Source organism: Entelurus aequoreus, linkage group LG18 (assembly GCF_033978785.1).
Source record: "Entelurus aequoreus isolate RoL-2023_Sb linkage group LG18, RoL_Eaeq_v1.1, whole genome shotgun sequence".
Classification (NCBI taxonomy): Eukaryota; Metazoa; Chordata; class Actinopteri; order Syngnathiformes; family Syngnathidae; genus Entelurus; species Entelurus aequoreus.
The window spans coordinates 36,435,433-36,458,793 of record NC_084748.1 but is presented as its reverse complement, the minus strand read 5'-3'; the positions used below and the strand labels follow the sequence as shown (position 1 = coordinate 36,458,793).

General features: G+C 36.8%; 1 protein-coding gene across 2 annotated transcripts in view; it reads left to right on the top strand.

Moving 5' to 3' along the window:
• Positions 1 to 22,882, top strand: part of LOC133634101 (programmed cell death protein 4-like) — a 175,145-nt gene extending 152,263 nt beyond the window's left edge. For both annotated transcript variants that reach the window (XM_062027101.1, XM_062027100.1), the window contains 9 exons: positions 2,113 to 2,210; positions 6,075 to 6,188; positions 7,488 to 7,709; positions 10,947 to 11,044; positions 14,241 to 14,355; positions 15,713 to 15,820; positions 19,540 to 19,650; positions 19,736 to 19,875; positions 21,987 to 22,882. In XM_062027101.1, the coding sequence (XP_061883085.1) occupies positions 2,113 to 2,210; positions 6,075 to 6,188; positions 7,488 to 7,709; positions 10,947 to 11,044; positions 14,241 to 14,355; positions 15,713 to 15,820; positions 19,540 to 19,650; positions 19,736 to 19,875; positions 21,987 to 22,038 (1,058 nt within the window). In that variant the 3' untranslated portion in view covers positions 22,039 to 22,882. The remainder of the gene's footprint in view (positions 1 to 2,112; positions 2,211 to 6,074; positions 6,189 to 7,487; positions 7,710 to 10,946; positions 11,045 to 14,240; positions 14,356 to 15,712; positions 15,821 to 19,539; positions 19,651 to 19,735; positions 19,876 to 21,986) is intronic.
• Positions 22,883 to 23,361: the final 479 nt, after the last annotated feature.

The window sequence follows — 23,361 nt, the reverse complement described above, 5'->3', positions numbered from 1 at the left end:
TTAGTAAGACAAAATGGCGCTCACCAAATACTCATCAGTGAAGCATGTTTAAAATAAACAGTGGGATTTTTAACAATTAGGAAGGTTTGTGTCATGTTTGTCAACCTACAGAAATCATATTAAAACAAAAAATATATATTTTTCCTTCATCTTTTTCCATTTTCATACATTTTTGATAAAACTCCGGGGGACAACTAGGGTGGCTCTAGGGCAGCGGGTTGCCGACCCCCGGCTTAGTCGAAATGACTCAAAATGAGTACAATGGTAGTTAAAAAACATGAACCTATTTATTATTAACTGTCTGTAATGGACCTTAAAGGGGAACTGCACTTTTTTTTTTAAGTTTGCTTATCATTCACTATCCTCATGTAAGACAAGAACGCATATGTTTTTCTTTTTTTATGTATTCTTAAATGTAAATAAACGTTAGCAAAAATCAGCTAACAATGTAGCCAACGGGAGTCTATAAAGCACTCTAAAAAACATCAAAAAGCCACTATGAAGGTTTTAAATGCATGCTCTGAAGTATATATGTAATGTAGTAACAGGCACATTCATAATAACGTAATATTTATGTATTTTGCCTATATTAAGCATACGGCAGTGTATTCATTTTCCAGATGTATCATAACGTTTGCTATGCCCTTCAACAACATCACTGATTATTACTCACTGCACACTTCATGAGAGCAAACAAACATAAGAAAACATCACTTACTGTACAATGTCTGTTCTCACTGGGAGACCAAGTTTTAGGATGTTCATATATTCCCGTTTAGAAGAAGAATGACTCATAATCCTCTCAAAGGGTTTAATTAAAAAAAAGATTGGGTGCAAACCAGCGACTTGCGTGTGTCTCTCTCGCCTCCCTGGGTCTAAATTGGCTGTCAAAGTTGACCAACTTGTCAGTTTATGTCCACATAATTTTACTATCAAGGTGAGAGGCGCTATTAATGATTTAGAAATAACTTTCATGAGCTCCGAGGCGAGAAAGCAGCTCACCAGCGGAGGATGTCAATATTGCAACATAAAAAAGTTCCCTCTCTCTGACTACTGCTCTCTAAATGTAGGTCTTTAACATTAGCGCTTATTATAAGTATCGCTAATACTTGATAATACTCAAGTCACGAAATGTAAATGGAGTGCTGTTGGCGCTTTTTGAATGGTTATTTATTGGGTTTTATGGTCTGAATAGACACATTGATGTCATGGTTCCCATTGGCCCTATTGTCAGCGGACTTTTATTGACTTTTATTAATGAGTTACAATGCAATAAAAAAAGAAATGGGTTCTTGTCTCTCGTAAGAATTGTGAATTGTAGGCAAAATTCCAAAAAAAGTGCAGTTCCCTCTTAAGTTGTGTCCAGAACAATTCATTAATTTAAGCTCAAGGTACAGTAAATTGAATGATGCAGACACGTTTCTTATTGGGTACTTTCTAATATGCTTCTGCCTTGGAGACTTTGTATCTGTAAGTAATATTCAATATCCTATGATTTACTGCAGTAAACATAGTTTAACCCATTTTTTAAATGCCTGACGCATAAAATTATAATTTTAAACGTCTAAATGTAACCTGTTCACTTGAGGTGTCCAGATTCAACTTTGTCACTACCGATGCAATACAGATATTGCTATAATTATTTATTTGAAATATTTAAACTATAATTATTTGATAATTTGTCTGCTTAGCTGGGAGCTATGTGTTCCAAGTAGCCTGCAGCCTACCCATGTTTACCTTTTGTAAATAACTCCAAAGACCAACATTTTATGCTTATTGGAGGATATTTAGATGTTAACTGACTGCTGAATGTTCCACAAATAAAATTAAAAAAGATTTTAGATGCAAGCCGATATCATCCCATAATTTTTTTTTGCGGATATCAATATATGATTGTGACACCTCAGAATAATACGATATGGCCCTAATGTACCTTTTGCAGCATGCAAAATATACTGAAACGACTGTATATATATTTAATTATGCATTTCAGACACTTTAATACACACAATTGCCATTCTGCTGAGTTTTCAGTTTATCCCTTTGGAGTTCCCATGTGTTCCTATTATTTACCATTAAGAATGTATTTTTGTTTTTTTGCTGTACTTCTAGGTGGAGCGGGTGGTAAAGGAGTTTGGGGCGCTGCCGGTATGGTTTATGAGATGGAGGAACCTGATGCGCACGACCCCAACTACGATGAATCTGCTCAGGTCAGAAATATGTATGAATATCAATATTGGGACACACCTCTTTATCTATTAGTCAATCAATCAAGGGTTCCACTTTAACCTCTTAAACCTAGATGATGCTCCTGTGCAGTCACCATGTCGTCCCCTCCAATGCCATTTTAATTGTTTTTCAGTTCCTTGTCTGAGTTCACCATGTGACGTTCAATTCTATTTTGAAACGCCAGGGGGACAGTGTTTTTCTGAGCACCCGCCTTCACTGTCGTTTACAAACTATTTCGCATCCTTGGTAGTGGGAATGAACATTGGTGACAAATGCAACGTCGAGATCGTTGTGGAGCATCAGTCGCTTCTATTCTACATATTGCGCTTAAACCTTCCTATTTCTATAGTTTTTTTGTTTTTTTTAACTGAAAGTACCAGTAGAGTGGACTAACAAGTTTATATGCGTAAATGTGTTTCATACCATCCATTAAACCATATCCAATTGTATTTAAAATCCACAAAGTATGTGAAAATACTGTCTAAATATCACAAAATGCAACAAATTCAGTCTGCTATATTGAATGTTCCGCTCTGAATAGCTTCAGCAAATTTTCGTAGATAACACGTCACTGGAGTAACGCTTTTGGACTCTGACCATATTATCAGATAATTTTTACTGGAAATACACAAGAATTGGAAAGAGATGTGCTGTTTATCATTCACAATCCTTATATAACACAAAACACATATGCTTGGCTTTTTTAAGCATTTGAAAACGTAAATAAATAGCTAACAATTGAGTCGACAGATGGAGGGTCCTCTATTGCGCCCATTATACCCTCAATAACATCCAGACAAAACATATTCAAAACATGCTCATTGTAGCCATTAATCCTGACTTCATCATTTTGATTAAAAAAAGTGATAATAGTTTTTTTCCTTTTTGATTTGTTGGTTAAAAAAGTGTCTTATATATTGTGCTCCTGAGTTAAAGTTGCTGATCAATTTTAATGTATTGTTATTTATTGAGTTTAATTGTATTTTTCAGTATCAAATGGCTTAGGTCAGTCAAAAAATGTTTAATTTTTTTTAAAAAATTTTTAGGCAAATACATGCACTTCAAATATTTTCTGTTAGACTAAAACAATGCCAATAAGTTATTTGTTGTAAGTTAATTTATATATATGTTTTGTTTTATTTAATGTTAAGCATACAATGTTATGCAGAGGCGTACTTATAACAATTTAATAGACAAATTATATTATTCATAGTTTGTAGTGATGTGCGGATTGATACTGAAAAACGATACTGCCGATACCAAATATTTATGCTCTACTGTACTATCGATTCATAAACCAAAATATTTGATCGTTTTGCTACTTTAGTTCATTCAGATAATGTATATCCTTATCAGGAACACACTGTAAATTAACTTAAATCATTTGGATCTTGTCTAAATGAACAGAGATTGGTGGCAAAAAAAATATATGCATAAAATACAGTATATGACACTACTCTAATCTCACGTAGGATTTATTCAGGTAAAGTTTCCTAAATAATTCATAATCGAGGTATCATTAAATTATACATAGCAATTGCAATAAAACAGCCATTGCAAACTTTGTTTAAGAAGATTACTGGCAAGTAAAAACAAGTCACTCTGTGTTCTAAAGGAGTGAAATATGTATCCTTTTATTGTAGGCTATTTGGAGACACTACTACATGCAGCGTTGAATATGAATAAGAACACATTCCGTGCAGAAAACCACTATAATTTGTTTCGCCTTGTGATTTTATTTTGTTCGAAGATGATTCCTCAAGAGCAGCGACATTTTAAATTCACTTTTTAAATTTGACCAGACACATTTGGTGTATTTGCACAAAGTGTCTGTATCAAATCGGTAAGAAAATCAGTGGTATCGCACATCACGAATAGTCGCGGATGATAAAAATAATAATAATTGAGAAACACTGTCTTGTCTAATCCTTGTCATACTAGTTTTCTTTAAAGCAGGGACACTGTCAGGAATTCTGGGTCCCTCTGATTTCCCTCTCCCTCCTAACACCTGCCAGTCTGGGGCCCTCGTAATTGTCCCCACTATACCAACCTATTTGGCCCCCCTGCTTAAACCCAATATTGTGTATAGTCAAATTACTATGTTGTTTTCGTTATGTGGGAGGGAGGCCCCAATGACTAGGTTGGCCTTGGGCCCCCAAAGATGCACCAAATGAATATAAAATGAATGAATATGTGAGCATATAATTATTTGGTCCAGATGGCCGTTTCCCATGTCAACCGACTGTGAGCGTTCAATGTTTAATCTCGTTATCAAGCGACGGGTGAAAGGCAGCAGTGGGAACGGAACCTCTGTGGGCAAGAAAAGGGGGGAAAAAAAAGTTGATAACGGTTTGAAAACTGTTTGATTTTGGCCTTGAATGTTGGATCTCTGTCTGTGTGGAAGTAGAGCGCACATGCCACAGTGCGAAAGGGGATCCCCTGACAATTAGGTCAACCTGTCCTTGGAAACATTCCAAATTGTACTGATAAACCTTGAGGTTAAATTTGGTGGAGTACTGATAACTCTTTTATTGTAGGCTTGACCAGCCAAGCATGTTAAGAATGAGTATATTATTAGGAATTGTGACAGTTATTAGCAATTTATTGTCGTTTTGAAGCGGTTGAGGCAAAATGGAGTACATTATTTGGCTGCAACCACCAGAGGCATAGAATTATGCAATAATACAATTGATCATTCATTTCCCCAGTTATATATTATTTATTGAAAATATGAATTTTAAATGAACTTGTTTGATTTACTATTCATTTTAAAGTTATTTTATGATTATCACAGCAAGTGTTAACCAATGAGTAATATTGTCACAATAATACACACACACACATAACACAATAATAAAAAGAGAGTTGCGATTATGTGCAATTAGGATTTCATAAGTTATCTAATATTTTTGGGGTTATTCTCCCAAATTTGTTCATAATACTGCTTTTTACATGTTTCAATGACTCATGACTATGTTGTACCACACATGTACAAAATACAGAAATTAAATCTAAAACCAAATGCTTAAATTTGAAGTGATGATTCCTTGACAATTACCAGTGGGAGTCAAATTTTCTGCCGTCATATTTTTGTTTTTGACAAAACAATGTTAAATCTATAATCAGGGGTGGGTAGAGTAACCAAAAATTGTACTCACGTAAAAGTGTAATGTTGATTTAGAGCAGTCCTTCTCAAATAATTTGGCCATTTTAATCATTGCCGGAACTAATTCCTCCGCACATTGATTTCCGTTTCCTTAACAGCGCACTTCCGACTTCTGTCAACAAATGTGTGTTCCTACTTCCGAAAACAAAGGCATGTGTGTGCCTTCTAATCAAGGCAGATTCGGTAAACAACAAAGACGACTACTTTTGGACAAATGAGGATTCTCAACCTTATCTTTTTGAAGCTGAATATACGGAGGATGAGCTGCTGCTTCTAGAAGCCAGCACGGAGGAAGAGTGAGACGTTGCAATAGACAGAAGCCGAGAGAGTGAGGTGAAAGTGAATCAAAGCTGCAAAATGTGGAACTCTAGGCCAAGCTATTTCGACTTGAATGGATTACTTACCCCAAATCAACAGGAAAAATGTTTGGCGTAACAGAAAATAATTACAAAGCCCTGCTTTAGAATAGAAAGACTTAATTAAAAGTAAAACATAGTCATCCAAATAATTACTTGAGTAAAAGTATTTACTGAAAAACTACTCAATAACTGGTGAGTAACTTATTGTTTATTCAGTTACTATCCACCTATGTCTATAGTGTTGAATGCATTTTGATTTGCAAAGCTTCTTTGTGTCTCTTAAAACGATATCTAATGTGTCTTTTCTTTATCCTTTAAAGGGAGATACAGTTTACGCAACAGTTGTTCCCGAAGTAGATGAGAAGGAACTAGAAAAATTGGTCAACCCAATCGTCCAGGAGTACTTTGAACATGGAGATACGAAAGAAGTCCAGGTATGGAATGTCTGAAGTCGTTTAGTCATGAACAAGTTAAAAGGTGCACAATATGAGATGAGAAGAGATTAGAATGATTGCAGTTATAGTAAAATAGTAGTGAATACGTTTTTGGGGGGCATTCTGTGTATTTTTTAAACGTTTATTGCGTCGTTGGAAGTGTGTCAGACAGCCAGCTGGTCACTAAACACTGCATGTGTAGATTCCTAATGAAGCCTTTAGCTTGATGCTCCTCTACTTTCTCCTGCTCCTCTTGCTGCGGCGACAACAAACAAAACTCCAGACGCTCCTCTTCATTTTGTATAGTTTACTTGTGAACTTAATCATTCAAAAATGTAAAACAATAACGACATGGGAACAAATGAATGGCAAAATGAAGCGAGTTTGTTACAGTAAAAAGAGTTAGAAAAAGTAAGAGTGAGAAAAAGTAAGAGTGAGGTCAAAAAACTGTGTGGCTCAATTCCCCCGCACCTGACTGCCATTACCCATAAAACCTTGTGTCCAAAAACCAACCTACCACACGGATCCTTCCGCCATATATGCAATCATGCGTCATCAAATTATTTAGACAAATGTAATAATTATTCTAAGCATGCAAATAAAGTAAATAGTCCTATTTTGGCTGAATAAACATAAAGCACCTTCCATAAAATATGTAAATTAACTGAAACAGCATTTAGGCTCCTACAGCATGAATATATACAGCAGAGTGCGTCAAAAACATATTTCGTCGTTCTATAACAGTTTCTTTTGTGAGGAAAACAATGCATCTTCTGGGCACAGCCGCACACGTCTGTGGTGGCAAACATGGCGCCTGTTTAGTTGGTCATACTCTATTTATACATGACACTGACTGTAGTGGTACGCGGGTTCTATCTAGTGCCCAAATAATTACTTGATTAAGTCAATAGTGTTATTTTCCTGTATTCAAACAGTGTTACTGTTTAAATTGTGTCTAACGTTAAAAATACTTGTTAAATATAAGCTCTGCCTTGTTTTTAATGAATACCTAGGCCTACTAGGCTGCTGTATTTCAATGTTGGTCGTTATGGTGGTACTTGGAGAGCCATGTTTTTTTCTGAGGTGGTACTTAGTGAAAAGAGTTTGAGAACCACTGATGTAAGACATTGCTAATACAATACTCTGGACCTCAAAAGGTGTCCGGTCGTGATTTCAAAATATTACATGATTCTGTTATGTTATGACTCACATTTCTTTTTAAGTGCCGCTTTCCTGCATTGGAGGGTGATCATCTAAGCAGTTGTGCCTAATGAAGTGTCCAATTTTTGGTGCAATCAGATGCTACTGAAGGGGCTCAACCTGGGACCCCACAAGTACGAGTTCTCCTCCGTGGCCGTCTCCTTGTCCCTGGAAGGCAAAGCCAGCCACCGAGAGCTGACCTCCCGTCTACTGTCCGACTTGTCCGTGAAGCTGCTGACCCAAAGCGACATGGCCCGAGCCTTCGACAAGATGCTCAAAGAGCTGCCCGACCTCATACTGGACACGCCTGAGGCTCCTCAGGTACGTGCGGAAACATTGCTTCGTTAATGTTGGATTTGACAACAAACGTGCACTAAAAAAGACTTCAGTTCAATTTACAGTCTAAAAATATTTATTTCCGCTTCTGCTGAGAGCTTTATCTGTGGCCTACTTTTAAACCACACTGGGGCGCTGATTAGTTTTTGTACTAACACTGCAGCTAACAAAATTCTAAAATAATTTAACAAATAGTTATTCTGCTGTTTTACGGCAGTAAAATAATTGTATCTATTTTTTAATACTTGTTATTTATGAACACTTATGTACGTATTTTGTAGGCTAGTGTGTGCTTAGCTGTTGTGTAGTTGCTAGCTCTTAGTAGCCTATAGCCTACCATGTTTACCTTTTGTGAAGACTTGTGTTTATTGGAGGACATTTAGATATTAAAGGCCTACTGAAAGCCACTACTACAGACCACGCAGTCTGATAGTTTATATATCAATGATGAAATCTTAACATTGCAACACATGCCAATACGGCCTTATAAAGTGCAATTTTAAAATTCCCGGGAAATATCCGGCTGAAACGTCGCGGTATGATGACGTATGCGCGTGACGAAGTCCGAGTAACGGAAGTTATGGTACCCCGTAGAATCCTATACAAAAAGCTCTGTTTTCATTTCATAATTCCACAGTATTCTGGACATCTTTTGCAATTTTTTTAATGAACAATGAAGGCTGCAAAGAAGACAGTTGTAGGTGGGATCAGTGTATTAGCAGCGGACTACAGCAACACAACCAGGAGGACTTTGTTGGAGCGCTAGCCGCGCTAGCCGCCGACTTCACCTTGACTTCCTACGTCTCCGGGCCGCCAAACGCATCGGGTGAAGTCCTTCGTCCTTCTGCCGATCGCTGGAACGCAGGTGAGCACGGGTGTTGATGAGCAAATGAGGGCTGGCTGGCGTAGGTGGAGAGCTAATGTTTTTAGCATAGCTCTGTGCAGTCTGGTTGCTAAGTTAGCTTCAATGGCGTCGTTAGCACAGCATTGTTAACCTTCGCCAGCCTGGAAAGCATTAACCGTGTATTTACATGTCCACGGTTTAATAGTATTGTTGATTTTCTATCTATACTTCCCGTCAGGGGTTTATTTCTTTTGTTTCTATATGCAGTTAAAGCAAGATGCTATCACGTTAGCTCGTAGCTAAAGCATTTCGCCGATGTATTGTCGTGGAGATAAAAGGCACTGAATGTCCATTTCGCGTTCTCGACTCATTTTCAAGAGGATATAGTATCCGAGGTGGTTTAAAATAAAAATCTGTGATCTACAATAGAAAAAGGAGAGTGTGGAATCCAATGAGCCAGCTTGTACCTAAGTTACGGTCAGAGCGAAAAAAGATACGTCCATCGCTGCCTCTCAAGTCATTCACTGTAACGTTCCTCATCTACGAATCTTTCATCCTCGCTCAAATTAATGGTATAATCATCACTTTCTCGGTCCGAATATCTCTCGCTCCATTGTAAACAACGGGGAATTGTGAGGAATCCTAGCTCCTGTGACGTCACGCTACTTCCGGTACAGGCAAGGCTTTTTTTTATCAGCGAGCAAAAGTTGCGAACTTTATCGTCGATTTTCTCTACTAAATCCTTTCAGCAAAAATATGGCAATATCGCGAAATGATCAAATATGACACATAGAATGGATCTGCTATTCCCGTTTAAATAAAAAAAAATCATTTCAGTAGGCCTTTAATGGGCTGTCCAGCTTTGCACGAGTAAATGTGCTGCAGAACTGCTTGTATCGGAGAATTTAGACCTGATCCGATTGGACCAATATCAATATGGGATCGGGACACCCCAGTGTTTATTTTTGTTCCAATTTTCTGTTATCACTCGTAGCTTTGTCCTAGGGTTGGACGATTATGGCAAAAATATTAATCACAATTATTTGGATTGGTGTTGTAATTCCAATTAAGTACATGATTACTCATTAATTCAAAAACATAAGTATTTATTGTACCGCCAAAAGTATATAAACTACAACAAGTAAAATACTCGTAATAACAATACATTTAAACAACAATAGCAAAATAAAAAACAATAAAATTGTGTTTTTCTGCTTTGTTTTTAATTTAATTTTTTACTTATTATTATTATTATTATTACTTATTTACTTCACTTATTTTACCACCATAGATTGTGTGCTTTTTGTTGTCAAATAAAATGTTTGTTAATTAAATGCAAAAATCCTCACATTTATTGGTGCAGTACATCTTTGGACGATTTTGACCAGCATTTTAAGTCAAAGCACAATCATTTTGGAATTGTATGCTTTTTTAAGTACATTATGCTTGTGTTAGGTCATTTTTTCGATCCTTTATTTTGTTAGCACAGTCAGATCCGATGTGACGCACTGTGCTATTATTGTGAAGGGAGGAAGTGTGCTGTACTGTTGTTCTTAAATTAATGAGTAAAACGGTAAAAAAAAAAAACAGTGTGCCTCTTAAGTTGCGAGTGTTGTACTGTTTATGTCAATTTATCTTCCATCGACAATGTCGTTCACAACAACACAAGCAGATGAGATGTGTTATGGGTGTATGGATTGTTCTTGTTAGCTTCGTAGTTTAGTCGCTTTTTCAAGTGGCCATCTCCACATTGTTTTGTTCAGAACGGGGCGGTTGAGTGTGTCGGGGGATGAATTAGTGGTATCGGACAAATTAATTTCTAATATAAATGTCTCCTCTTCACAGTGACAACATTTCACTTACATTAATGTCAATTTCCCTGATATTCTGCGTTTAACAGCGGATTTCATTTTATCAGCCAATTATTTGACTCTGTCCGCGGTGTCGTGAAAGCGGAAATCCTATGCCTTATTTTTTTTATTGAGTTTAGGGATTGATTAGGCACCTCATGTGTGTTTGTGTGACAATCATAAGAAGAAGAAAAAAAGTAGCAAGTGGTGAAATCACAAACTTCTAGTAGACATGCCCTTTTTTTCACTCATTTGCTCTTAATCCGTTTCACAGTCACAAGCTCCGAAATTTGCATGCACGTTGCGTGGCTCGTAAATCTTTTTTTTTCTGATTATTATATTTTCATGGTTGTGAGAAGCCATAATCAAAATCAAAATTCTATTAATTTTCCAGCTCTATTATGGCCTAATATTTATGAATCGATTTGTGCAGTAGGAAAACCAGCTTCTTGACTGCATTTTCTTGTATTTTCTGCATAATGAAAAAAGGTATTTCCTTTATCCCCTCCCCCTTCTTGCACATACCAGATGTTGGGCCAGTTTATAGCCAGGGCCGTAGCGGATCACGTCCTTCCCATGTCGTTTCTGGACTGTTACAAAGGCACAGTGGACTGTGAGCATGCCAGGTGAACATTTTATTCATCTTGTGAATGATTTGTATACACATTTAGAATCAGGCTTCAGGGATGTAAAGATGTGAAAATTAAGTATTTAAACATGGCTATCTTCTTTCTTTTGAATTTGCAAACGTTTCAAAATTATTTTTAATGATAAAGTCAAAATGAGCCTTGCACGTCCGGTTCATGTGACATCAGGTCAAGTTCACTTCCTGCCGTAGACACACCTGTGCCGTATTATTTGGAGTATAGAATGATCACTCTATTCTAAGCGAGCACAGCTTGTAGGTTCAATGTGCACAGTTGAATATCTTACTTGCTCAGACAGTGTTTGTATAAGTTTAGATTGGGGTATGTTGTTTTTTTAGTGGGGAAATATTTTAATGTCTCTTGAATTAACATTAGCATTTAGAGTAGTAGTACCACTGGTCTGTTATTTTATCAAAACGCAGTTATCAATCAAGGTTGTATGATCATTTTATTTTCAGAACGGTTATGCGAACTGGAGTTTTCCTGCGGTTTATCATTAATACCATTTATCTTTACATCCTTATGCAGCTGTAATCTCTGTCAAGTGGGTAATAAATATTTTTTTTGTTTTTATCAATTAAAAATGTTGTATTTTCTACCCAAAAACCCTCAACTAAATGTATACTCTTTTTTTTTTTTTTTTTCAGGTGAACAGAAATACCGTAAACGCTTAAATTTAAAGCACTAATCCGCTTAACCATCAAGTTTCTTATAGTTTCCGGGCATTACAAACGCAACTAAAAAACATTGGTATTACTAGCTGGCTGTAGGCAACTCCCTTATGTTTTAATTTTTTAAATTTTTGTGAAGCAGTAGCTATATTTGACTTATTATGGGTGGTCAGCAAACCGTAGATTTATCTACCTTAGTATGTGCTTTAAAACATTTGTTGCTCTAATGAGCTGAGCTGTTGGTGTGCGTGTAAATCTTGTTGTACTGTTTTTTTTTTTTTTATTCCAAGCATATCGGCGATAATAAAAGAGAACTTCATTTTTGGGGGGCTTTTGTCTATCATTCACAATCCTTATATAAGACAAGAACTCACCTCCCAGGGGGTGATCAAGGGCATACTTGCCAACCCTCCCGGTTTTACCGGGAGACTCCCGGAATTCAGCGCCTCTCCCGATAACCTCCCGGAAGAAATGTTCTCCCGATAAACTCCCGGAATTCAGCCAGAGCTGGAGGCCACGCCCCCTCCAGGTCTGTTTTCACGTCTGCTTTCCCACGATATAAACAGCGTGCCTGCCCAATCACGTTATAACTGTAGAATGATCGAGGGCGAGTTCTTGGTTTCTTATGTGGGTTTATTGTTAGGCAGTTTCATTAACGTCCTCCCAGCGCAGTAACAACACACAACAACAGCAGTCATGTTTTCGTCTACCGTAAAGCAGTTCGTCTGCCGTAAACAGCAATGTTGTGACACTCTTAAACAGGACAATACTGCCATCTACTGGATAGCCTCCGGTACACTGAAATTCAAGTATTTATTTTATTTATATGTATAATAAAATAAATATATTAATACATATATAGCTATAATTCACTGAAAGTCAAGTATTTCATATATATATATATATATATATATATATATATATATATATATATATATATATATATATATATATATATATATGAATACTCGAGTTGGTGAATTCTAGCTGTAAATATATTCCTCCCCTCTTAACCACGCCCCCAACCATACCCCCCCCCCCCCACCTCCCGTAATCGGAGGTCTCAAGGTTGGCAAGTATGATCAAGGGTGATGGGTCAAATGCAGAAAATAATTTCGCCACACCTAGTGTGTGTGACAGTCATTGATACTTTATTTTAACATAAATGTTTTGTTTGAATCCATTCTAACTTGTAAATAAATGTTAGCAAAACTCAGCTAACAATGGAGTCAATAGGAGTCGCTGCATTCTGCCTATAAAGCGCTCTAAAAATATCCCAAAACCTCCATCAGTGTTTTGTATACACGCTGTAAGTATATATGTAAAGTAGTAACAAGCACATTAATATTAACGTAATATTTATGTATTTTGCCGATTTTAAGCATACAACGGCGTGTTATTTTCGCAGACATATCACAATGTTTGCTTTTTCCACTAAACAACAAACATACTAATCGCGGCAGGCTTTGTGAGAGACGACTACTACTTTAGGCCAAATGATGAACCAGAACCTTACATTTTTGAGACTGAACATAAGGAGGATGAGCTACAAGTTTGAGAAGCTGTGCGCAAAACAGATGCTGCAGTATTGCTACATGCTGAACAAGAAATACAAACTATGAACATAATAAAACAATCACTTACTGTACAATGTCTGCTCTCACTGGGATGCCGACTGATGGGATGTTTTCATCTTCCCGTTCAGATGAAGAATTAATCATAATCCTCACGCAGGGTTAAAACAAGTTGCCGTAAAGTGAACGTCTTTTCATGTCTTTCTCGCCGTCTGCGGGTAGAAGTTGAATGTCAAAGTTTACCAACTTTGCGGTTTATGGCTAAAACCTTTTACTAACCAGGTGAGAGGCATGATTTATAATCTATAATAATTAATTTTCACCAACTCAGAGGCGATGCAGCAGCTCAGTCTGCCAATATAGCAGCATGAGCTAGTTAACACTCTGTGATCAATGCGCCGCTAAAATAGATTGTCTGCGTTAGCGCTTATAACAACTTTGCCCATAATTGGTTAATATTTAGGTTACGAGATGTAAATGGAGTATTGTTGCCGGTTTTTGGATGTTTTTTTAAAAGGCCTTATAGGCGGAATACAGTATCTCCCATTGACTGCATTGTTAGCTGACTTTTGCTAACGTATATTTACGTTTTTGAATGCACTGGGGGAAAAAAAACGTGTGTCCTTGTCTTGCATAGGAATTGTGAATGATAGGCAACATTTCTTTAAAAGTGCAGTTTCTCTTTAATGCTGTTTCAGCAGTCTGCTCATTAAACATTGATTCTGTTGCTGCTGTGTTGTGTAACATACTCGGTCATAAAAGAGAGCTACATTTTAATCTTCTAATCATTATAACAGCTTTAAAATACCTGTTTATATGTATGTAATGATTTTAATTTTGGAAATCTTGGGTTCACACTGCTGTTATTTTTTCCCCCCACACATTTAAGAAAAAAGAAAGACACTAACCCTATTTTCTGTGACGGTGTAGAGCGGCTTTGGACCGTGCCGAAGTGCTGCTGTCCATGAAGAGAGGAATGGTGCGTCTGGACAACGTGTGGGGAGTGGGAGGCGGCCTCAAACCTGTCAAACATCTCGTCAAAGAGGTACGATAACCAAAGTGTTATTTTGATATAAAACATGAGGCAAAAACATGCAAGCATGTCCTTTTTTTGGGGGAAAATGTGTGCAGAAGACCAAATACTATCGTCTTAGCGGCGTGCAAAGCACCCGTAAAATTCTTCATAGGTGACACTTGAGTGTGTGGACTGATTGACAGAGTTTAGTGTTGACATTATGTAAGACAAACAGAAGGCGTTCTGGCCTTTGCAGCGCTCCTTCCCCACAGGGATGTGTATTCTCAACGTGGGGGCGCACATTAGCCTGACAAAAACACACAATTCATGCATACGGCTGCACACCAAGGCTGTCTTTTCACTCATTTTATTTCATAAGATGGATTTTCTGGAATTTTTAATGCAGCCACATGTGGGTGTTGTCTCGCGAAGTAAATAAAGGAAGAAGGTTACGCAACAGTGAAGATGAGGTTTTAAGGAAGGAGAGTGTGTCGACAGTTTGCACTCAGTTGTGTCTTTGTGTCTGACTTTGCTTCACTACCTAAATGTCTGCAGCTTCTGCACTCTCCACCTCAGACTACTTTCCTTTACATTTGTTAGTGTATGTAAAAATATGCACTACAACCACATAATTTCCCCATTGTGGGATGAATTAAAGTATATCCTAAATTCAGGGAACTTCAAATGAATAAAGACACATTTAAATAATTACTTACATGTCATCAATTAAAATTTAAATAAAATACAAAAATGTGTCATTAAATGTAGTTTAATGATGTGTATGTATCTATCTTTTTTAATGTATTTAATTATTTTAAAATGTAAGTAATAGTTTCAATATTAACGAATTCACAATTTCATTATACATGTTATGTTTTATGTATCATGTTTTAATAAATGAATTCATGATTTAATTATTTCACTGTTTAATTATTTTTTATTTCATGAATCTGTGTGTATGCGCTTCATAAATGTATTTTATCTGTCAAACTCACCCATCAAAGTCAGGGGGCGGGACTAGCACAAATCTAGTCCAATGGTTGCTTAGGTCTGAAAATAAATGAATAAAGTCCTGCCACACTGGTTTAATGATTAAAAGAAATTCAAGAAATTGTGGAATGATTAAACCATTAAAATCCGTGAAATCCTTCCATCCATTTTCTACCGCTTGTCCCTTTTTGGGGTCGCGGGAAATTGTGAAATAAATAATTGAATTAAAAAATAAATACATAATTAATTAAATATTTTAGTTAAATACATTTTAAAAAAGTATTAATTATGAACACATTTATGACATTTTTTAAAGATGTATTTATTTATTTCATCCTGTCTCGTTTGACTGTGTACACTTTCCCAACTGTAATGATGACTTTTCTTCTTGTTTCAGATTAATCTTCTGCTGAAGGAGTTCCTGACCTCAGGAGACGTGTCGGAGGCGGAGCGCTGCCTACGAGAATTGGAGGTCCCCCACTTTCACCATGAGCTGGTCTATGAGGTATCAAAACACAACGCTAACATGCTGACCAACAGCCCATAATGTCACTGTCGTAGAGGTTTCAGTTTAACAAGCTCGCTCTTTGGCGTTTCTAATACTCAGTTCTCTCATGTACTTTAAATAAGACCACCCAAAAGTTGGAAGCAATTGTAAGTATAATGCGGTGCAGTTGTACACTATTGCAAACTACTACCACTGTGACTAATTCATGTTTTAATCAATAACTTTCTGACAGGTGTCCATCAAAGCTGACATAAAGAACATTTTCTAGTGTTTGATAAAATTACATTGTGCCAGTGTATCTAATCAAGTGTCTGGTATGCTGGCGCACAGAACAGCAGGAAAAAAAAATATTCCTATTGTTCAGTTTTTTGCCAAGGACATGGTGTATGTTTTTTGGCAGGGACGAAACTCCCTTAGCAAATGTACGAGCCCATTTTGATCAATCCAAAATAAATCGGGAACATTGTGTGGCACAGTCTTTGCCTGCCGATGTAACTGTAATTTTGGGAGTGGGTGTTTCTGAATAATAATTTGAAGTAGCTCTGAAATACTTCTCAATGTATACAGTACTATGCAAAGGCCCCCCCCCCCCCAGTAAATGTGTTGTTTTTGCGATGGAAGAAGTGACAATAAATAACATTGAGGTAAATAATGAATAATTTGTAAATAATGGAAAAAAAAATAAGCCGGACCCACTAAATTTTAGGGAAAAAATGTTTTGCCCATATTTTAGCCGCATTTTAAGGCACTTGGTCTTCACATTAAACTATAACCTGAATAATACATTAGGTCGTTTAACAGTTTGTAGTGTGATATGTATATTCCATCCATCCAATTACTACCGCGTGTCCCTTTTGGGGTGGCGGGGGGTGCTGGAGCTATCTCGGCTGCATTCGGGTGGAAGGCGGAGTACACCATGGACAAGTCGCCACCTCATCGCAGGGCCAACACAGATAGACAACATTCACACACTAGGGACAATTTAGTGTTGCCAATCAACCTATCCCCAGGTGCATGTTTTTGGAGGCGGGAGGAAGCCGGAGTACCCTGAGGGAACCCACGCAGTCACAGGGAGAACATGCAAACTCCACACAGAAAGATCCCGAGTCCAGGATTGAATTCAGGACCTTCGTATTGTGAGGCACATGCAATAACCCCTGTTCCCCCGTGCTGCCCGTGATATGTATTTTAAATGACAAAATACAAAAAACATCTTCTTATTTAGTCTAACGATTGTACTCTTGTGAAAGATTTTTATGCATAATTCTGCATTCTTTGGATTCATACACATGCATGGATGCAGGGGGCGCATGAATTCCATTGGTGAGGACGACGGGCCCTTTGTCCCTCATCTTGGAACATCCTCCCAACACACTGTCTGTATGCGGGGTTCTTTGTCCGACGATTCGACTGCAAGATTGAGAGTGGGATCAAAACTCTTCTGAGTCGAAGCTTCGAATAGTAACCTTTCTAAGGCACATAGTCCATCCATCCATTACTGTAGCAATTCAATGAGACTTAACAGCCATCGGACCAACCTAATATATAATAATAGTAATAATAATAAATCAAGTGGTGCCAAAAAACATCTCCAAGAAAGTCAGAGCTTTTCTTTCTGTCACTCAAAAACCAGTGATCTGGAGATAATTAGCTTTTAGCACCAGATATAATCCAAATATAATTTTACTATGTCTCCACAACTCACAGAGGGAGTGGTAGAAAATGGGTGGATGAATGGGTAATCAATGAAGTCAATGAGTCATCAAACAAGCCAATCAGCTTAGGCATTAGATTAGGGCTGCAACAACTAATCGATTAAAATCGATTATAAAAATAGTTGCCGATTAATTAAGTCATCGATTCGTTGGATCTATGCGCATGCGCAGAGGCTTTTTTTATTTTTTATTTATTTTTTTATTTATAAATAAACCTTTATTTATAAACTGCAACATGTACAAACAGCTGAGAAACAATAATCAAAATAAGTATGGTGCCAGTATGCTGTTTTTTTTCAATAAAATACTGGAAAGGATAGAAATGTAGTTTGTCTATTTTATCCGATTATTAATTGATTAATCGAAGTAATAATCGACAGATTAATCGATTATCAAATTAATCGTTAGTTGCAGCCCTACCTACATTAGATATACAGTCGTGGTCAAAAGTTTACATACACTTGTAAAGAAAATAATGTCATGGCTGTCTTGAGTTTCCAATAATTTCTACAACTCTTATTTTTTTGTGATACAGTGATTGGAGCACATACTTGTTGGTCACAAAAAAACATTCATGAAGTTTGGTTCTTTTATAAATTTATTATGGGTCTACTGAAAATGTGACCAAATCTGCTGGGTCAAAAGTATACATACAGCAATGTTAATATTTGGTTACATGTCCCTTGGCAAGTTTCACTGCAATAAGGTGCTTTTGGTAGCCATCCACAAGCTTCTGCTTGAATTGTTGACCACTCCTCTTGACAAAATTGGTGCAGTTCAGCTAAAGTTGTTGGTTTTCTGACATGGACTTGTTTCTTCAGCATTGTCCACATGTTTAAGTCAGGACTTTGGGAAGGCCATTCTAAAACCTTAATTCTAGCCTGATTTAGCCATTCCTTTACCACTTTTGACGTGTGTTTGGGGTCATTGTCCTGTTGGAACACCCAACTGCGCCCAAGACCCAACCTCCGGACTGATGATTTTAGGTTGTCCTGAAGAATTTGGTGGTAATCCTCCTTTTTCATTGTCCCATTTACTCTCTGTAAAGCATCAGTTCCATTAGCAGCAAAACAGGCCCAGAGCATAATACTACCACCACCACCACCATGCATGACGGTAGGATGATGTTCCTGGGATTAAAGGACTCACCTTTTCTCCTCCAAACATATTGCTGGGTATTGTGGCCAAACAGCTCATTTTTTGTTTCATCTGACATTACATGGACAAAGATAAGACATTCTAGAGGAAAGTTCTGTGGAAAACATGACACTAAAATGGATAAATATTGTCTTTGAAAAAAAAAATTCAAAAAATGTTATGAAAAGGGAGGATTTGTTAATTCATAATCAAAATCTGTTTTGGTTATATTAGAATTATTACCCATGTTATTTTTGTTGAACCTAACCAGTTTTGTTATACACAATGTTAGGGCTGCACCTATTGATTATTGTAGTAGTCAACAATCTATCGATTCGTTTGTTCGATTAATAGAGTTATCAGATAAAACACACTTTATAGTGTGAATGCGTATTTGAAGGAGAATGAAATGAAAAATGTTTTTGCTTGTCATAACCTTTATTCTTTTCTAATAAATGCATCATATTGAAATCGCACTTTTTACGTTTGTGCATTAATACAGATAAAAAATGTAACACTTTGCTATTCGCTGCCACACAGATCCCGGCGCACACACACCACCGCTCTCATGTGCACTCTTACTGTGGAAACTATGTCCGCGTTTTTAAAATTGCTGGCACTCAATGTGGTCCGGATTTTATATCTTTTTATTAGTTAGACTCATTCAACGATTCATCAAATCAACAGAATATAAATAAGAGTGTTACATTACACAATGAAAAAAATTATGTTTATTAGCATAAACCAGCCTCTCTTAAATAACATCCTCATTATGTCATCCCTGATCAATAAAGCCACAACGCGTGTGGCAGCTTTTGTGCCGAGCTCGAACTGCAACACATGACACACATTTTGCCTTTTTAGGCTATAGTAATGGTGCTGGAGTCCAAAGGGGACACGGCGAGCCATATGATGATAAAGCTGCTGCAGGCCTTCTGGAAAACAGGCCTCATCACTGTGGACCAGATGAACAGGGTCAGTATATTGTGTGAATATGGAATCGTTCTGTAACGCGTCTCATCGAATAACACGCTCTTCAACACGTTCTACTTCTCCACAGGGCTTCCAGCGCGTCTACGATGAGCTGCCCGAAATAAACCTCGACGTTCCACACGCCCACTCCATCATGGAGACGTTTGTGGACCTCTGCTACCAGGAATCTGTTATCACCAAGCAGCTAAGAGACGACTGCCCCTCCAGGTTTGTCACTGCTACTTTCAAATCCAAACAACTTAAGAATTTGGCTAGTTTAGTCGTGAAAAATTCTGAATTAGAGACCAAATGACATGACTTAATACCAGGGGTGTCCACACTTTTTCCAATTAGGACCACTTGAAAGAATGAAGAGTGTGAATTTATTTTTTTGATAACATCAATCCAGTGTCGGTTAAGATATGCTAAGCTATAAAATAGGTGGGGGGAAATAATTTCAGTAGCGGTGTTTGAAATCTTGCTTTATTCTTTCATTTTGACCTGAAATATACAATTTATCTTTCCTAAATGATCACAGTAAACCTGTATGATCAAATTAATCCTGCAATAATATATTCAATAATAATATACACAATGCTTAGCAAATGTAAGGTTTATGACAGGAATGGTAATTACCAAAAACACCTATTTTCTGTAATATTTATTACATAACAATAAAATTACATTTTATTACTAAAATATAATTATTATTATTGTTTATGATAATAGTGTTCATAGTAATAATTATAGCGCTGATGCATACAATAATTAGTCATTAATAAATATATGGGGCGGTATAGATCGGTTGGTAGAGTGGCCGTGCCAGCAACTTGAGGGTTCCAGGTCTGATCCCCGCTTCCGCCATCCTAGTCACTGCCGTTGTGTCCTTGGGCAAGACACTTTACCCACCTGCTCCCAGTGCCACCCACACTGGCTTAAATGTAACTTAGATATTGGGTTTCACTATGTAAAAGCGCTTTGAGTCACTAGAGAAAAGCGCTATATAAATATAATTCACTTCACTTCACTTCAATAACGAACAATATTATTTTTAATGATAATATTAACTGTAATGATGGTGATGATAACAGTAATTGTTTTAACAAAAACCTTTTTTCGAATATAAAAGGACATTATAATTTCTGGTTTAATTTGTCAAATTATGGTTAATAAATAAGTGAATTTTACAGTTTTTTATGAAGACCAAATGAGAATATTTCTAAATTACAGGTATAACTCCAGGGAAAATATCATAATAAATAAAGAATTTGGGTTACCATGTGTGAATAATTAAACACAATGAATACAAAAACCTAAATAAATAACATGAACATCTCTATTGCCAAACAAGCTTTTGAGAGATTTCTAAAATATACATTTTTGTTTTTGATGACCGGTGGCATAACTAGGTTTGCTAAGCACTACATATTTATTATGATGGGTGTATTCAAAAAATATATTTTTTGAAATATATTAAATGTAAATTTTGTCATCAAAATAAATACATCATCCGTTATATGCGACCGTCATACATGCCAAATATGCATTTCTTTATGTAGAGTATGACTCCTTAAAGACTTAATTTGTAAATGTATCATTATTATATATACATATATTTATCTTCCAGATTGGATACAGAAAGTTAACAAAAGTATTAGTAATAGCTGTTAAATGGAGGAGTAGGATTAAATAAACAGTGCTTCTTCCTGCCCCTTTTTGGACGTGTTGAACTTGGTGTGACACTGTAAATGCCTTAAAAATACTGTGTAATCTCGATTCCATGTTCGACATAAACATAAAAAGCATTTTTCCATACAAATACGTCCTCTGAGACTGAAGAATTACAGTATCCTAGTGGTTCTTAAACCTTTTTCACCAAGTACCACCTCAGAAACACCGTAGTTCTCCAAGTACCACCATCATTATCAACATTAAAATACAGTAGCATATTAGGTCTAAATATTCATTAAAGACAAGGCAGAGGGTTTATTTACCAAATATATTTAATATCGTTGGTCACTGTAACATTACACACAGTTTGAACAGTCACACTGTGTTTAAATATTTACTTAAGTGATTTGGCATACCACTAGATGAAGCCCACATACCACAGTTTGAGAATCACTGCAGTATTCACAATATTTTCTAGGAGTAAAATTACTACAAAATGTATTGAGAAATGTTTCTAAAAACAAAGGCTTAAAAAACTTTTAACCCACAAATGCTCCTAATGCACAATAATAGCCATGCTGTTTGATCATTGCATCATGTAAAACCTCTTATTTACTGTACAGTACATTAGGTTCCTGCAACATGCTTTAAATTTTTTCCTCCACCAGAGGGCGGAAGCGTTTCGTAAGCGAAGGCGACGGAGGCGTGATTAAAAACTAATCCACGCAACGAAGACACAACTCAGGAGGAGGAGAGGTGGTTCGGGATACCTCTGCGTATAATCTGGACAGGAGGCTGCAAATTCCTCCCTTGATGACATCATCATCATCACACCGCTTTTGGTGAAAGGAGACCTAAGAGCTCCCCTTTCCCTTCATCTTGTTCATCACTCTTTTTGAGCTTTTTTTGTAAGAATGATCATATTTTTGGGGGGTTGAATCCCTCACACCTCTCGTTACCCAGCGTTTTTGTACCTGGTAAATAATTCAAGTCACAGCTTCAAAAGAAGGGAAGCGGACCTATTGGGTGTGTTGGAGATAAAGGGTGTTTTTCCTCTTGCATTGCTTCACCAAATGTAACTTATCAGGCTTTATTAAATGGACAAAGCACTTAAAAGAAAGCATCCTATTCAGTCAGTGAGCACTTTGTAATGCAGCTCACCAAAGAGGATCAAAGCATCGTATTTTTTCCAACCCCAAATTCGATCAAGTGCTTCTAATTTTTTTTTTTTTTTTTGCAAAGCAAAAGGTGTTTGGGCGGTGATTTGAATATCTTGCATCAGGGGACACATATTGCAAGAACGTTCTGAAAATGACAATACATTGGGTGTGTGGTGTTAAAAGGCTTTTGAGCAAGGCAGCAGGTAAATGCAAAGCAAGAGAGAACCAGGCTGGAAAGTGTTTAAACATGCAATCTGTTCATGTCTGTGCGTTAGCAAAAAGCCTTTTGGTTCTGTTCAACATTCAGACTTCATTGCTTTTCTGTCTGTAACCGTTTTACTTGTTGACCAAAGTTTATGTATAAAAAATGTTATTTCGTTCATTAAAAAGGCAACACAAGAATGTTTCAGTATTATTTGTTCTTGGAAAATATAATCTCTAAAATATTTGTAAAAAGGAAATTTGGACATGTGCAGTAGAACATGTGGACACGAATCATGTTATTTATTCAAGGATACTATTAAACTGATCAAAGGGGGTAAAACACTTAAATTTATAAAAATATGAGTATGTAAATATTTTTTTCAAAATCAAGTCTTTTGCCATGATAAATGCAGTATGCGTATATATATAATATATATATATATATAATGTATATATATGTATATACACACACTATATTGCCAAAAGTATTTGGCCACCCTTCGAAATTATCAGAATCAGGTGTCCTAATCACTTGGCCCGGCCACAGGTGTGTCAAATCAAGCACTTAGGCATGGAGACTGTTTCTACAAACATTTGTGAAAGAATGGGCCGCTCTCAGGATCTCATTTATTTCCAGCGTGGAACTGTCATAGGATGCCACCTGTGCAACAAATCCAGT